Genomic DNA, 18,415 nt, shown 5'->3' with positions numbered 1-18,415 from the left:
TACTTTACGGATGGCAATTTTGAGAAAGTTATCAAAATAAATGTAGGCTTTTAGGTTGCCATATTTTAGGGGGAGGCCGATGCATTATAACGGTAAAAACAGGTGAAGTAAATGCTGCCCGAGGCTCCTTGCCAAATTTGGTCACATTTGGGAACCAGTTTGGTATTCTTCATTCGCGTACGCAATGTTTTTCTATTTTATTATTGTGTTAATCTGCTGTCGTTATTGCATCAACATACGCCCGTCCCGCTATCGACCAGCCGCTACATTTTTTTGCAAACTCGAACAAATTGAGTGAGTGGCTTTTTATTACTGCTATACAGATAAGGGAATTACCTCTGTATTAGTTTGTAAATATCAAACCTATTTTTGGCATATTAAAAGTGACGACACGGTATTTATAAATATTCCACCACGGTCGCAGAGTCAAGAGAAGATTGTCCTTTCAATGTAGAAAATATAATAGTAGTTTAAAATAACTGAATTGGGAATCAAACCGACAAACCTAGACTTCTGAGTCATGAAATCAAAAAATGTTTACCTAAGTCCTAAGTAACCTTTTTCCTGATACCTAGACACAAAGCATGCATGTTCAATAAGGATCATCTGATAATATGAGAGATGTGCAAACCGACTTCTGCAAAGCCTATCCGACAGATCAGGGTGAGCAACTTTGCGCTTACGCAGCCATTCTGCCAATTATACGATCGAGACGTTAAGTTCCATACGCTAAACATCAGTGCGCCTTTTTACGCCAGAGATTTCATAGTACTACAGTAAGTAGAGCTTTTCATATTTTGATTGTCAGTTTACTGTCAGCGCCCTATACCACATGCCAGGAAAGTTCTCGAATCCCTCCTTCCGGACCTGAATGTATCGTTTTGCTATTTATTTTATTAAATCTTTGTTATATTTAAGTAGTTGTTATCCATTATCAAAAAAGATAATTGTCGAATGGAAAACACTATACCTATATTTAGCAACTTTTGTTGACCGGGAAATACCGAAAATAAAGCAAAACGGCAGCTCCTTACAAATAAGTAGCGTTATTGTAAGAATTTCTCATAGTTTCCCAGATCAAACATTTGAATATTTGGAACGTAGAAATGGCGCACATTCTTCATCTCTACGGCTTGTAAAGCAGGTTCTCGCAGTAACACATCCCCTTTACATGTGCACCTAATAGGTCCCTTATCAAGATCGCTGCACTACGCATTAGGGCCTTGTCTAAGTGAATGAGGAAAACCCCATCTTGAGAGAACTTAATGAAAGGTAGGACAAATTAGTGAAAGGCTCGATTTATAAATATAATGCTTCTTGAAACTAGTAAAGCCCGCATTCTTTATAGGTTGGTATAAGGAGAAAAAATATATATTTTCTGAATTTCTGGGAGATGCAAATTATTACAAATGTTTTGAAATATTGCAGCATGGTTGTGTGTACAAAATTCCGAAATTAATTTAATGAGTAATCGCTTACAAATAATATTTTTCATAAGACAAGTTAGGGACATAATTTCACTAGTTTCACTCTTCAAGTTTGTTATCCCCGACACCGAAAAATGGCCCCCATTTCTCAAGTAATGTGGAACAAATTGCCTCACACGGTGTGCACGAAAAATATTTCTACCAAGTTTCCGAGAAAACTTTTTCATAAAATAAAAATATTGCAGAGATGCGCAGAAGTTGTTTACAAGTAGCTTTAAGTGACCTGAGAGACAACATTAATTTTTAAGTAGGTATATCTAGAAAGTCCTTGTGTGACTACTTACATATGAACAGGAAATAAGTAGGCAGGTGTTTTATACTACTGGCATAGTACATTTATGTTTAAATTCAGTTTAAATTGGCGGTCCACCAAATCTCTTGGTTTCATCTCCTATCTTGCTTAGACGTGATATGACTTTATGTATTTGATAAAACATAGACAAAAAGATATGTAGTACATACTTATATGATCTCAGAAATATCTTCGTGTTTTCCTTATTCATGTCCTTTCCAAGTTTTGTCTCACCACAAAACAAAACAGTTGTTGACTAGACTATAACGAATACTGGCCATATACTAAGTAGTAATAATATTAAGATTCTTCAAAATAACAGTCCACAGAATAATGTTTGACAATCTATCCAGTCTCATTAATTACTCATGCTTATTAGTGTGCTAAACGCTGACATCCTTAGCCTAACAATTCCTGCCGACGGCGCCAAGCCATTGATGGGTACCGTTTAAAAAAACATTGTGATCCGTCTCTTTTCCCTTTAGTCATGAGCTGAATAAAACAACGTCTCCCTACTGCATGCAGATGACCTGCAACTTGTGACTTATGCTCATTTGACAAGGAAAAAGATAAACTTCAGGGTCCGTTGTTTCTATTGAGAAATACGATAATTTAATGCTCCTCTGACAAGTCATCTGAATAGCTGAATAAAACTGTCAAGTTGCCTGCGATCGATGCTTTATGAAAATCTAACTAGAGCTAATACTTACGCAGCATTTATTTCAGGAAATTAACGGCGAATTTCAAATACTATCTACCCGTGGCTAGAGAGAGGAGTTTGACAATGCTTGCATGCGGCTAATATCAAAATTATATTTCCAGGAAATCCGCAATAAGTAGGTAACTTACATAACTGTGTAAAGGTACACTAGTATTTCTTTTAAATGAACTTGACAGCCCCAAAGCGTTCTAGATTTACCACTTCTTAATTGCTTGTTCCTCTTCAAATTTAAAATATTTCAAGACCAGTTAGACGGAGTGTAATAAATAAACATTGGCACCGATTGACTGACAAGACAATGTACAATATTGAGCTATTACTACGGCAGCCCGGTTCATTGTTATTAAAATGTTTGTATTTCATGAAAGATACTTCCTGGAAAATGTAGGCCATGAACAGTGCGCCCTGGTCATTGCATACAAATTCAGTTTACGAGTTTCACCCTGGACAAGAATGCGGACCAAATTAATTACCATGACAATGCACTGGCAAAATACATTATTTATATGTACACGGGGTGAGACAAGTCGAGTTTCTACTTACATTTGTGTACATTAACTAAATGTAAATCTAAAAACAATAGGTGATTTACGGTGAGATTTATTTGAAACACTTAGCAAAGTCTTGAATCACATACATCACATCTTGTAAGAACTAGGCATTTCATTTGATTTATCGTAAATAATTTAAATAATAAATCATTCTTAAAACTATTTCTCGAGACAAAACCGTTTACACGGTTTCTCGAAGTTTCCTTGATTTTCTGATCAGAGCAATCAACTGATTTTATGTTACCATCTTATAAATAATTAAATATTGTTCCAACACATTACAACCACGGAAGAATTGTAACGATTAAACGAATAAAATAAAATATCAGTTGATAATCTCTACCTAAAATACGATGACTTTTGGATAATAGCAATCACACTAATTTCCTCTATATTAATCAAGGTGACAGCCAATAAGCCATTTAATAAATTATTCAACCTTAGACTAAGTGATTTAGAATTTTGCAATGTGTATGCTTTCCTTGACGCAACTGGAGAACATAATAGGTAATTTGTCTACTTATTGCCCATAAAGGACTGTGTTTCAAATAACAAATACAAATCAAGAATGCGTTACAAATACCTACTAACAATGTGATTTTCTGGGGCTGCACCTTCTAGTTAAATAGTAAGTACTTATCTATTTTATATAATTTACACCCCGTTCTTTCTCTTTCTTTTTTTCTATAATTGAAACGACTCCTGTCGTCGATAGCAGCAAAACAATTAGGTAGACCCACAGGCTGCCCTCGTGGGAACATCCAAATCCACAGGGAATAGGTACACTTAGAAAGGAATATCATGGCATAGTTAAAATACTTTCATGGTTTTCACAATACTTTCCGTACATATATTTTGTGCTGCACACAGAAAAATATCGTATTTAAGTTAAAATATTCGCAGTCACAAAACAATAAATACTTTATGAGATACTAGCTTTTGCCCGCAACTTCGTTCGCGTGGAATAGTGACTATAAGCAGATTTTTGATTTGACCAATAGATGGCGCTATATGTCCGGAATAATTTTATTTTTATTTTTTTTTGTAATAAAAACTATCCTATGTCGTTTCTCAAGTTTCAAACTATGTCTGTACCAAATATCACACAAATCGGTTCAGTAGTTTAGGCGTGAAGAAAAGACAGACAGAAAGACAGAAAGACAGACAGACAGACAGAAAGACAGACAGACAGAGTTACTTTCGCATTTATAATATTATATTAGTTTGGATTTGGATTAGTTTGGATCTACGAGTATGTAGTGGCCATTCGTAGCAAATGTTCGGCGATGAGCATTTGGTTCCACTGTTCTTTAATCCAGAATTGCTCAGTTAAATTGTACATCCACTAAAGGTAAGAAAAGCGAACGAAAATCCTCATGATTACCGCAATAGAGCAAGTTTACATAATTTACGTAATTGACCCTCCTCACGATATGTTCCGGCCCGATTCTGCCGTACAATATTATTATGTCGACAACACTTTGATTATGTTTAATCACTATCTTGCTCACGTGGGTTATTATATTCTTTGTTTTTGCTTTCATTGTTGTTTTGCGAGATAAATAATATGTGTAATCTGATACCTGCTAGATGAATGTGGAATAAAAATAACTCCGTTCTCAGGTTGGAGCTGCTGCAAATAAAAACAAACATAATTTCTGGAAGAATGTTTTATTAATGGTCCTCTTTGTGGCACGTTCAGATGTTGAAAATAATCAAATCTCAATTGCAATCATTTTCTTTTGGCACCTCAAAGCGCCCCTTAGAAAAAGGTATTCCTTTGTTAAGTAATGTTGGTTTATTTTTTGTGGAATTAAGAAATGTTAGGGGGAAAGCGAGAAATCGTCTTCCTATTAAAATTTCCCAAGCATTATCATAAAAGTTATGACAAAACAAAGGATGTACTTGGAGTCCCCTTTATTTTATAATTCCGATAAGCATAAACAACAAGTTTTTGATACTGTAGAGAACATAATTGATAACATTACCTATTATCTACAGATCGCGCAACATTGATTTATAATATTTAATTTATAAACGACTGTATTATAACTCTTGCATTTGCCAATGACAATAAATTCTCAAATATTGGCACCAAACTCCAGCAGTGAATTTCTTTCCAAAAACGCGTTTTGTGTGCAAATCGATGACACCAGAACCTTTGTTCATTCATCGTGCGTTTTTTGACAATAATGTGGATATTTGGCTGTGTGTGCATATGCTTTCTCCGAAAGTTATTTATGTTTGCAAAAATAAGCACGGCCTTCACGTGCGTGCGAAGGGCTGGTGCGCATCAGATTCACTTACAATGTGTGCTACCCATTAAGAAACGAAGCAGGAAAAGGAACACCGCTAACCCAGTGGCCAACTGGCGAGGCGACGTCGAACGATTACACCCGCCCGAGCCTCCATTCCGTACCGGTATCGCCGCGCCAGCGCTCGCAACCAGACACTTAACTGACTCTCATTACTAAACGCATATCCTCTAAACAAGCGACCTTATGACTCGCCAGCCATAAGCGATGAGGACCCACCTGTCACCCCGGGGTGCTACGCTCCATTGTTTGACAATGCGGAAAGCGGGGGACGCGCCGTGCATCACAATTAGCAAAGAGAGTTTCGGCGACATGTGAATACAAAGTCGTCGTCGATATAGTGGCACTCGAAGAAATTACAGACGTCCAAGGACTCGAGGACGAACGTGACGCTACCAACATAACTTCAGCAGTCGATACCAAAAAGAAATTTGTCGCGGATTATATCGGACGCGGGCGCATTTTTGTGGAACAGTGTTTGTTATGCACCACCGTGCCTGAAAGTTAGCGAAATTTTGGCAGCGATACTGCAAGAGCGACGCCCGCGCAGCTGACCTGTAATCAGCCTATACATCTTGCGATGATCGCAGGAATAGGACCTTTACTTGAACATTGTGATTGATAGTGAACGACAGTTCTGCAAGGACGATACTTGGTGTGGTGTGCTGATGAACATTTATTCCTTCGAAACAGTTGTGATATTGAGGTGAGTTGAATTTGAATAATATGCCCGTTAGAATATTTTCTCAATTAGCTTCAGAGCGTGTACATTTGTTATCACATGGCATGGGTAGGAATGATTTAAATGCGGCCTCAATTAATTCCTGTTTCAACTGCCATGGCAAGTGTGTTCTTAGATTCGTCCTGATTTATAATTACTATCTATCACTGTTTTAACTCTTCATTAATTTGGGCACATTAACACATCACTTGGCAGCGTCGGTTTTATCGCACAAACCGCGAATAAATGAATATTAACGATTTTAATCTGTGCTAATAGACGAATTAAATTTAACTTTTCACGTACTTATTTTTCTAACCAGCTACCAAAACTATGAATTATTTATATACCTTCAAACTATAAGATATAATTAGGTATCAAAAATGGACCTAGTTAAGATTTTTTATAGCAGCTTTTTATAATCTAATTTCTTTGAAAATGACGTGTGCCTAGACAGCGTGTTACTAGAAATAATAACAGTTCATTCAACTTCATCTACATGGACTGCTAAGAATTAAGTTTGTTAACCCGAAGCTCGTACGAAGCGATCTTCACGATACAATTTCAATTTAGCGTAATTGAAGAAATATTCATCAAATGTTGGTAATGAAATAAAGTAAGACGATTGTGGTAAATCGCATGCGATGACTAAGCAATGAAGCGTATATAATACAGACGAACAAAGCGATGAAGGCGAAACGGCCTCACAAGTTTGTAAATAAACATTGCACTATAATTTTCCCATCGAATCACCATATCTAAAGTGGGACATCAGTTCAGATGTAGTTCTGCCAAACCACAGCGGTACTAAATAAGGTCGGGCCGTATGTTATAAGAGTCATGCCGGTGCTATAAAACGGTCTACAAGTTAAAACAATAACACATTTGCCTGAGATGAAATGTGGTGATTTGGACCACAACGAGCTTTAACTCTTTGCACAGCTTTGTAGTGCTACTGTCAAACTAGATAATTCTCTAGGTCAATCTAAGCTGGATGTTGCTATACCTACAACTGAAATGCAGGAGATCTTTATCATATCTTATTTTTTAGCAAAGTCTGCTGTAGATTTGATACTGCATTAAGTATGTAAGAAGACTTTTTGTCAAACAACAAACCCTAGTCTAAATTGATTGTTTTGGAACTAGCTGATAAAAATATCTAAAATGAACCCTGCACTGTACACTGATAGATAATCACCATAAAAGTCAACAAACATGATTTCGCTTAAACAGCAAATAGCTCACATTCCTAAGCCAATTATGATATAATCTAACGTAACATAACAGTAAGCTTGCACACATTCATCAAGTTATTACGGATGGAGTTATCTCAATAGCGGTGTTTCGATCTAAGTTAAATTGCCATCGTCGTTAAGAGCTTATCGACATTGGCAAAGATGCAAGACTACCAAAAGTTTTGATATTACAACCGAACAGAAAAAATGAAAATAATAAAGAAAACTTATTTTATTACAAAAAGTATATAAATAAGTATATAAATAAGCTGAAGATATAGTCTGATGAAAGAAATTAATGCATTTAGGTACATAAATAAAAGTGTATTCAAAAGCATTTGAAAGCTCTAAACGACAAAAATTAAAGATGCGCATGCAGCTATAGATGTTTTCGGCACAATTTATTCCAAAATCAGATAAGAAACCGAATTTAACGTGAAAGTGTCGAGTGATTGCTAAGTGAATTCCTGATGACAAATCGGTACGTTATAGATTCGATTAAACTTCGAAATGAGCAAGTACTCGTCAATTCTGAAGTGTGCACAACACAAATAAATACGACACACGCGTGCCAAGAATAAGAAATGGGTTTACAATACCGACATCAACATAAATGGTGATCGATTAGAAAACTTTATCGATGCTATTGATAGCCTTGAATCGAATTGAACTGAAACAGGGAATAAGCAGTAGGTAGGTAATAATTTAGAAGTTGTTTAAAATATAGCAGTCTTAAAGATTATGGGAGTAAAGTAAAAATCTCTCCGTTTTTCTAATGATTTTAGAACAAAATTAAATAGCATTTTTTACTAACAAGCTGTATTCCGTGTTGCCAACACTTTAATGTTTCGTTGATTTATTCGCGCTTAATAGTCATAAATGTTAGCTTAGTTAGCTATTTCGCACCTACTGTGCCATCAATCATTATTCAAAATGCGTTAAATCTTCAAAGCAATTAACCACGGCTAGTTTTTCATGTTTATGGGTGAAGATTCATGATTTAATATGAAGTTTACGAGCAGTCAACCGGTAACTCGAGATCGAATCATAATAAAGGTGTTATAGCACAATCGATTTCATCAAAATCGTCGCTGATTTATAATCGATTGTCGCATTGGACCGGTTGTGCGACCTACAGATCAGGTCTGGGATATTATGCGGGTTCAGGCAATCAACTCACTTGACCTGTATTACATACAACAAGTCGGACGCGTTAACAGGTTTAATCCTTGTCAAACATTAGGTACTCAACTTCCCCGGATATGTTACTGCCTACTTTTTATAGATCGGTTACAATATTGGGTTCGGTGTTAAAATTAAATATATTTCGCAGATTTTACTTTATATCTATATTTCATCAATCTCTCTAAAGAACTTCTACCATCAATTCATCAATCAATGTCATACAATATGTAGAAACTTGCTATGGTTTCCAAAAATTCAGATTTTGTGTGAGTCATTCAGTATCCTGAAAATACTTTGAGTTATAAACCCTCTTAAACTCTACGGCACAAGGTGCAATTACTTCGTAAAAGAATGGCGGTACATTATCGTATACAGCTTTATAGCCAAGGACTATAACTTTGAAAGTAAAATGAACTAAATCTTCCGAAGGCTTAGGCGACAAGAAGTCTCGTGAACAGAATTTGACTGCGAAGGGCACACATGATGATTCCGGTATGATAGCTTCCATGGGTTCCACATAGAACATCTTCTTCATTTTAGTAGTCAATTTAATTTTAACGGTAACTGGGTAAAGTTTATGATTGTTTGAGACTACGAAATTATCTTCACAATAACCATGAGAAACTGGCGATTTAGACATGTCTAATATAACTGGATGTATTGTTATTGGATGTGCAAGTATCTCACCGTAGACTTTTAAGGTTTTTCTGATCTTAACTATTTCAGTTTCAGGATCAATAAATTCAAAATCATAGTAATTTTGGTGATAACCTATGCATTCTATTTTAGTAAAGTAGACTGGAATTTTCGTTTTTTCATACGGCCCCAAATACAAATAAGTTGATTCAAACATAAACGTATCTAAAGCAAGCTCGATGATTCCGTTGGCGATAAAAGCCATCGCTTCCTTAACAGTTAGCGAATCAATATTGTTTTCAACTTTTGATGAAGATGCTAAAGTGTCTATGTCTTTATCTGCTTTTCTTTCACGGACACTCTCGGTGCGCGGCCCACTTGGTTCCATGGAAAGAATAAGGTTTGATGCCCTGGCTAAGTCAACGACTCGTTTATAAATATGCAAGTGGTAAGTGTAAGGATCGTTAATGGCTATTTCAACATTTGTCGTTGTATATAAATCATTCCTTTTAAAATGCCAAGGATAAACTGATGGAAAAGTTATCGATTCCGGCATTATCGCACAGCGAGATATAGTAAATGCACTGACGATTGGGATACAAAAGGCTTCTGGAGCAGCACCATCATAAACATCCGGACCAACTTTAAAATATAGGCCCGATTCAAATTCATCTGGAGTCTTTAGGGTGAATATCAATTTATATACTACAGATATACCAGGATAAACTCGTTTTGGAATAACAGGCAATATCTTCGTTTTTAAGAAATGTGAACCATCTATAACTTTCTCAAATCTAATATGTATGAATTCGCCTGTACAGTTTGTTACTGTAAATTGAACGGATTGTTTCTTCAAAGAGTTGTCTTTCAGCACAATAGGCGTTGGAGTACATGCTACTCGCTTCGTGGGTTTTAAACGTTGCCACTCTTCTTTATCACTATCCGACACGACGCTGCCGCCAGTGCCAGAGAAAATGGATCTAAAGCTAATTCTACTAAATTTGGACCCAGGAGAAGGAAACAACTTATGAGCATTGGTAGAAATACAAATTGGTAATCGAGGCGGTTCTACTGGTGACTCCACTTGGACCTCTACATTAACTTTTGACGGCACAGAAACTATCGATTCAGCGGAAGTTGAAAATTCTGAGGAAAAAATTTCTGTGTTCTGATGAGGAGTTTCGGGCAGTTCTTTTGCAGCTGTTAGAGCCATTAAATCTAATAAGGGAATCGGTGGTTGTTTTGGTTTTTTCAGTTCCATCTCTATTTTACGCCATTTGCTGGCTGTTCTGCATAACCCTGACGATAGTTCGAAGGGTGATGGTCTCGTCGCCTGTATATATAACTTATCTATTATCATAGATTTTCGCAGGCGTGCATCTCGAAGTTTTTGTTTACAATCTGTCTTTGCAACATGCAAACGTTTCACTAAATGCTTCCAATCCGGTAACGATCGAAAATCTATTTTGTATTCATCTTCTATAGATTTAATTAATTTTTCTACATCAGTGGTGTAATCGTTATAATCTCTGATACGTATATGAGTGCATTTTTTTGGTAACATCGTGCAATTAATAATATATTCTTAATAAAAAACTGTTAATGTTTGTGTATAATAATAAATTTTAGGAATTGACACTTAGGTGTCATTTTGTCACGCCAAGTTTTTTTTTCTAATGAACGACAACGGAAATCAAAACATGCCAATGAAATCGGCAGCAAAACTACGGAAGGTATTAAAAGCATAAAATGATGTTTCTCCAGGTAGGCGATGGATGCATCAGTTCCTCGAGTGATACTTAGCATAGCATTAGCGGCTTTGCTGCCGATGGCTTCGCTGAACAGCCAGGATGGCGTGGCCAAGGAGGATATTCCTCACTCGCGGCAGAAGAGGATACTCTGGATCACGAACGACGGTCGGTTGGCGTTGCCCCCCGGTACTACAATGACTATCACGCCGTCCATATCGATGCCATTCGTAAGGCATCCACCGCCAGGATTCTTGTCTAATATGACTGTCAGTTTTCCGTTTACAAGTAAGTTTTATTTTAATTACTTTATAAGTTTTTCTATCTCCTTAACACTACAAATTTTTATAAGTATAAAATGTTACGTTAATAGGTAAAAGTCACAGAGGCTTACAAGTTGAACCTAAGAGTTTAATATGTTTTTCTCTAATCCTGATTTCAACGCACCTTTTTTATTGACAGCAGGTTTAAGATACCAACTGAAGATATTTTTCTACGTTTTTTGCCGCATAGTAGGGACTTTAAATGTATTTTTCAATAACTTTTTCTTCCATGCTCGATAATTAAATATGTCAACATCATTCGCCGATTTACAGGTACCATGAAGTACGAGATTGAATTTGACAGTCAGTATATTCAGATCTACTAGAAGTTGGAGTAGAACATTAATATAAGTAGCTAAAGCAATAGTAGTAACGTAATCCATACCTAATATGTAATAGTAGCATAACGAAATAAATTAGAAAACCTAAATGATTTTCCGAAGGATTAGTAATGTACCTAATTAGATAAAATGTGCCGCTGAATTTACGTCAGATCGAAGTTCGACCATAGGTACACTAACATCAGTTGCGTGCGAGCGTAATCATGCCGAGATTCGGTCGCGTAAGGTCGACATAAGTGTACCTACTGTGTTGGACACTAATCGTTTATTAATAAGTAGTTAGTATACTCATAAAACTTACTTGTACTTTAGTATATCTTTATGTAGATAGGTATCTAGTTGTTTACGTAGTTACGTGGTAAGAATATAATGTAAAGCAGAACTTCAGTGTAGAAATATGGCGTGGAGATACTCGTAACAGTGATGCCTTATTCATTATTATTTATTTGGATATTATAATATAATAATAATTAGTAGAAACAATAAGACAGTATGGTATCCTAATAAAATAAATGAAGACGCTAACTGTATAAAGAACTTCGAAAGAGATCACATTGTAAATTAATATCTGCACTTTTCAGTTGACTTTGACAAACTTGGCTTGACGGACAATGAAAATCCATACGGAGCATTTCCACCCATCTTGGCCCGATCTATGGGTAGAGCGGCGGTTTCCATGATGGCTGATTATGTTGGACAATACTTGGATCGGAGACGAGGCAAACGGTCTACTGATAGCAACATTGCTCCAGAGGTTGAAAAGGAAATACAGGATCGGTTACACGGAGGGGAAAGGTAAAACATGACACACAATTACTTACTAAATACGCTGTTCATTTTTTATAAATTAAGTCACGCTTTGTAATGCAAATTGTGGAAGGTTTAAGAACCAGTGGCTGGTAAAGCGACAAAAGTAACAAAGGTACTGAATAAGGGACCACACATGAAAGCCGTTGGCACGTATTTCTGTCTGAGACCACGTGGAGGTTAGCAACAGTAGCGGTTAAATTATTGGCCGTCACTTTCACCTTCACGATGAATAACATCAGGAATTCCACTCACGAAGGATAGTTGGCGACGGACGCAGGAAGTTACTACGAAAAGGTGTTTGAAATTCTTTATGTGATTCGAAAACCGGCGCCTATTACGCAAGAAATCGAAGAATTGGAGTAAACAGTATATCATTTAACGTGTTTTTTAAAGACAGTTACGTTTCACAATAATACTGCCTGGTTCTGTTGACAATAACCATTTGTTTTTGATATCATCATATCCCGAAAACTAATTAAATCTAGATAAGTTTAGAAAGTACTGAAAAGAATATCATTTCGTTTCAAAGCTATCGACAAGATAAACATCTGGAAAGTAAAAAATAAGAACTATAAATAGTTGTTGTTAACCGATACACCTATAAAATATATGTTTACTAATTACAATCCAAAATTTTCAGAGCAATTTTGTACGGCATGGCTGAGGATCTATTCGAAAACTTTGGGCTGTCAGGCAAAGAATGCCTGCTGCGTGCTATTTGTGAAATACAATCACACCCACTCACGAACTTTGGTTTGTTCGGCGAAATGATGAAGCTGTTCTTTACGTAAGTTTCTATAACTTTTTCCTAGTTCAAACGCATTTTCATTATAGCGTCTTCCATTATATCCGGAAGCGTCTAAATTGACATTCAGACTTAAGGCTGGTTAGTTGTTCTTATACCTACTCTTTACAAGTCAACATTCTTGCTTTTATGACAGTTTACGTTTGGTATGTATGATAGGTACAAGTTTGAGTTAGTGACTGAAGACAGCTTAATTTGCTCTTTTTGACTACTTAAGCCACTAATGCTATGTGTATTTTGTTGTCACCTCATCGGCTTAGCTTCTGCCAATTCTTGAAATGAAAAACATGCTCGTAGTCAGGAGGCCTACATAGAGGCCTATATGGAGTGTTGTCCTATATTTCTTAATATCAAATTAACTACATCAGGTAATTGACAAACGGAATTATTTTAACTTCCAGACCCAGCAAATCACCGTACGCGAATCTCCTAGAAGAATATGTAGAAGCCCAAAAAGCTGGCGAAGGGAACGGCGAATGTTGGCCTTATTACAGATTATGTCCCAAGAGCATTTTCCAATCTAGCAACAAATATTCGTAAGTTGATCACATTAATATTTTTATGAGCTTTTATCGTTGTATCGATCTTTTGAGGTCGGTGAAGCGCGTTGTTCCGTGTTGTAAACGTTACGCATATACATATATAATGATTTCATGGTAAAAGTAGGTGCATGAATAGGTAAAAAATTCTACTAATTAAAAGTATATCTAAGGTCTTAATGATGGTATTATTCACAGGCAAGACGCAGAAGACGTGCACAGACGACAAGAACACGAAAACGACGTCGAAAACAAAATAGAGGATACGCAGGCAATGTAGGCCAGCAGTGATGTCACTGAAACTTGGGCTCGTAGAGCCGGCAACAGAATCCCAAATGTAGTGGTAGTTCCGACCAAAGCTCTTTGTAATTAGACTTGTACTAAAGTTTATTTATTTTTACATCTAAGTGCCATTTCATTTAAGGCTGCGGAGACACATGGTGCTCAAGAACTTTATAACTCTTAAAACTGCGTTTTGTGCACTTTATGATTATGATCAATAGATAAAATGCGCGCGTAGTTTTGTTTGTTGAGTTTCCGTCATTAGGTGTCTCCGCGCGCTTTTAATTTGTTTAGTTGAATAATTTTGATTTTCTTTTGAATTTCTTTAGATTTTAATTATATCCCTAATTGTTAAAATTATTTATTTTACTTATAAATGTTATTTTGCTCATCTTTGTTGTCACTGTTGTGTTAATTTAAGAAACACGTGAGTCTAAAGTAGCTAGTGATTTTGTAAATTGTAATGTATTTATAGTAGTTAAGTAATATAACTTATTATTCTAAATTATTGTATTTTTTAACCGGAGGAAATAATAATATTTTTTTGATGAGTTTTCTCAAAAAATTCTCCGAAATTAATAGTTATAGACCGAAACTATTTCTGATTTAAACATGAAGATTAATGTTGAGTCATCATTACTAGATCTCGCTAACCTAACTTTACCACATCTGCTAACAGTTCATCAAAGTAGCTTTATTGAAAATCAGTAAGTGCAACTTGTAAAATACTCCTAAACCTGTTCACGATAAATTAAATACCCATTAAACATTCCCGTACCTATTCAAGTTAAAACGAACCCAACTCCGACATAGAAAAAGTAATCAATAAGATATCCGGACCGCGACCACAGGTTTAATAATAAATACCGATAAGGCACGTGAGAATAGTCGCAACCCTAGTCGGAAACCTGAAAGCTCCGTCAGGGGGCGTGGAAATGAAAGGCAACGCCGCCCGATAATTTTCTATTTTTGGACCAAAATCCTGCTATGATTAAGGTAAGACCCCAAAGAAGGAAGTGAGTGAAGTATATACGTGTTTATAACCGTGTTTGTGTGCACAGTGTAAGTGTATTGAACGTTTCAGGCGCAATATGTTATGTTCGTGCTAATACTTTTGTTGAGTGCAATGCATGAAGCTGCATCGATAACGAAACGAAGCTATTCGGACCAGTCGGTGAGAGGTTACATCACAGAGGTATTGTATTCAAATGAAAATTACGTAAATTTTCCTCAAGAGGGAAAACTTAAATCAATACATTGTTGTAGAGAACATGCTGGTGGAACGAAGTGTGCAAGGAAGAATTCCAAACATTGTTCCGATGTAAGTGCCCATCGTGGTCTTACTGCCGCAGTCCTGGCCGCTACTACAATGCGATATGTTCCATGACAGAGACCGGCTACATCTGGGACCAGCCCAACTCGGAATGGCGCCCGCAGTAATCAAAATATAAGTAAACAAATATTTTCAAAATGTCCCAAATATGATTGTAACACTTGAACGTTCTTGTTTGTTACTTTAGAAAGTAAGTCTCTACGAAATTCTGAAATCTTCAAAATGTGCCAAATTCTTGCAACGATTCTAATTTGAGACTGATTCAGTATAAAATGAAATTAAATTTCGCCTTCTATTTTCATATTTAGCCTAAGATATGCACTTCATTTCCTTTGTTTCACCACATTTTAGAAAACCACCATAACATTTACGACGCGCGTATCTTGACCAATTTTGTTGAATACACTTGTTCGAGTTATGTGAATAATAAATAAATCTATGTTTATTCGATATTTATGATTTTCATTCCTCATTTCCCCAATTTTGACCTTGAGAATGTAAGAGAAGCCATTGCTGGAACGCGCATGCGTATCTTCCGTCGTTTAAGAGTGAATAAATCAATAGCTGAAGCAGACAGCAAACGGACCCTAACAATACGTCGACCACAACAAATATCCGGACGTTTATCAAAATGCTGCCAGCACTGGTGTTTCTTCTATCCCTATCAGGAATCTACGGTGAACCAGAAACAGTGAGGGATAACTTTGACTACTTCAGTTACGGTTCTAATGACGATATTCTTAAAAACTTGGATCTCCATTTGGTAAGTCACTATAATATAATCATACTCGAACCTTTGTGATTAAGGAGGTGCTATTGTAATATTTTTTGTGCTGATAGTGAATTTGCGCAGTGATTTCGAATGTATAAAAAATAACAATTCACGATGAAACCGTTCATTCTTTTCAGCCGAAAGATGAAATAGTTTTGAGACCTCAAGAAGTGAAGGACTGGCCTCAAACATCTTTGAACGTTGGGCAAATAACCGCTGTATCCATAAACTCTTTGGGACAACCCGTGATATTTCACAGAGCTGAACGAGTATGGGACGAGAGGTGAGTTAATAGGCCCAAGATCGGAAATTTCCATCGTGCTATAATCGTGTCCAACTAATTAAAATGTTTTATGTTTTCAGCACCTTCAACGAATCCAATGCTTATCAGAACTTGGACAAAGGACCTATTATAGAAGACACGATCCTGGTTCTCGATCCTCACACGGGGTCTGTACTCCACAGTTGGGGGGCCTATGCCTTCTACATGCCTCATGGCCTAACCGTAGACCATCACGATAATGTCTGGGTCACTGATGTCGCCAAACATCAAGTTTTCAAGGTAAGATACTTAATGACGTGTCATTATCGCCCCTTATGAAATTCTTTAAAGGTCAAGGCCATCAACCTGAATAGACGGCATATGGCATTTGTAAGGTTTCTGTCCAACATTAACTTTTGAATAACGTTTTGCCTTGCCAAAATTCCCGTATACCTAACATCTAAAATGTAAAGTGACGTTTTGTTGATAAACGATTTTATTGATTGCAGTACACTCCAAACAACCACAAATACCCAAGCCTGACTATCGGAGAAGCGTTCACAGCTGGCTTCCCCTACAGACGACGCGTGTTACTCTGTATGCCAACCTCCGTCGCCGTTGCCACTACCGGAGAAATATTCGTCGCTGATGGCTATTGCAACAACCAGATACTCAAGTTCAATGCTGCTGGGAAACTATTGCTGGCTATACCTTCTTATTCGGACTCCATGACCTTGAACCTCCCACACAGCGTGACTTTGCTGGAGCATTTGGACATTGTGTGCGTCGCAGACAGGGAGAATATGAGGATCGTTTGCCCGAAAGCAGGTCTGAAGAGTTACGTGAAAATGTTTGAGCCGGCGACTGTGATTGAGGATCCTACTTTGGGCAGGGTGTTTGCTGTAGCCTCGCATGGTGACACGATCTATGCTGTGAACGAACCAACGTCCCAGAATATTGCCGTCCGAGGATTTACTGTGAATGCGCTTTATGGAAACATCTTGGACACATGGGAACCCACAACTGTAAGTGTTCTTTTATTTGTTGTACCTGTACCTGTTCCTATGTGAGATTAATTCCTATGGGCTCCACTATTTTTAAATGTTATTGACATTTGGTGTATATTTACAAGATATGTGTATATATACTAGTGCCCTTTACTAAATACATAAAGCTTTATTTTAGCCTATCCTTCATAGAATTTTGTGACTGCGTAAGTAGTAATATATTGATCATAACTTTTTCAGGGATTCACGAACCCACACTCGTTGGCTGTCACACGGAACGGATCTCACCTCTACGTCACAGAGATTGGGCCCAACAAGATTTGGAAATTCGAATTGACAGATGTATATGATAAGAAGTAAACCGTCTATTAGAACAAATATAGAGCTATGTTTATCAACTTCAGAGTATAATAGATAAATTGCTTGACGGTGAATCAAATTCGCCTGAATATAGGAAAGAGATGCGATATGTAAATGAAGATTTTAGGAACGTAATACCTGCTCATGTATTAATTAATTATCCGCATTTAACCAACAAATCTGGTAGATCTTGTAAGTTAGACGTGTTCTTTCAAAATGCTTTGATAGCTCACCTAACCATGGCTAATCATAGAGAGAGATTTAACTTGCTTCTTCATAACATGTAATAGATTCTGTAGTGTTTACATAAACTACTTTAAACTCATATTTAAAGGTTCCTGCCATATTGGCTCATGTAACGAAAATATGTATGTATGATAGTTGTAAAGGGAATTGTTTATTTAATATTAATTAAAGGGCCAATATAAAAACACGCACAGAAAATAAATTAATTGACCCCTCATTATTTTTATTGGGACTAGACTGCTATAGACGAGTGTACGAAACTAAACTTCAGACGAAATAATGTCTTCCTGTGAACGAATAAGACTTAATTTTCCTCAAATAATATCTTATGTGCAAACGTCTTTAGCAGTAAGAATGCAAATGTTTATTTACTTTGTCGAAAAACGTTACTTATCTTCTAGGGCGCAATCTTTAATATTGTAGTGATCCTTCTAGGACTTCAAA

The 18,415-nt window shown here is 36.6% G+C and overlaps 2 protein-coding genes across 3 annotated transcripts; both read left to right on the top strand.

Moving 5' to 3' along the window:
- Positions 1 to 3,475: 3,475 nt before the first annotated feature.
- LOC110370609 (uncharacterized) lies at positions 3,476 to 14,496 on the top strand. Of its 2 annotated transcripts, none has more exons than XM_064038088.1 (6): positions 3,476 to 3,679; positions 10,908 to 11,179; positions 12,137 to 12,350; positions 13,006 to 13,152; positions 13,572 to 13,706; positions 13,908 to 14,496. In XM_064038088.1, exons 2-6 carry the CDS (start codon positions 10,915 to 10,917, stop codon positions 13,987 to 13,989), a joined length of 843 nt encoding a protein of 280 aa, XP_063894158.1. In that variant the 5' UTR covers positions 3,476 to 3,679; positions 10,908 to 10,914; the 3' UTR covers positions 13,990 to 14,496. The 2 variants fall into 2 exon arrangements, with proteins under 2 accessions (XP_063894158.1, XP_021182165.2); XM_021326490.3 differs by lacking the exon at positions 3,476 to 3,679 and adding an exon at positions 5,085 to 6,072.
- Positions 14,497 to 15,428: 932 nt separating this feature from the next.
- On the top strand, positions 15,429 to 18,158 carry LOC110370575 (peptidyl-alpha-hydroxyglycine alpha-amidating lyase 2). The gene is made up of 5 exons (XM_021326451.3): positions 15,429 to 16,087; positions 16,234 to 16,379; positions 16,460 to 16,658; positions 16,868 to 17,383; positions 17,606 to 18,158. Exons 1-5 carry the CDS (start codon positions 15,956 to 15,958, stop codon positions 17,723 to 17,725), a joined length of 1,113 nt encoding a protein of 370 aa, XP_021182126.2. The 5' UTR covers positions 15,429 to 15,955; the 3' UTR covers positions 17,726 to 18,158.
- Positions 18,159 to 18,415: the final 257 nt, after the last annotated feature.

This window comes from Helicoverpa armigera, chromosome 15, assembly GCF_030705265.1.
Source record: "Helicoverpa armigera isolate CAAS_96S chromosome 15, ASM3070526v1, whole genome shotgun sequence".
In the NCBI taxonomy this organism is placed as follows: Eukaryota; Metazoa; Arthropoda; class Insecta; order Lepidoptera; family Noctuidae; genus Helicoverpa; species Helicoverpa armigera.
This window is presented reverse-complemented; position numbering and strand designations above follow the sequence as displayed.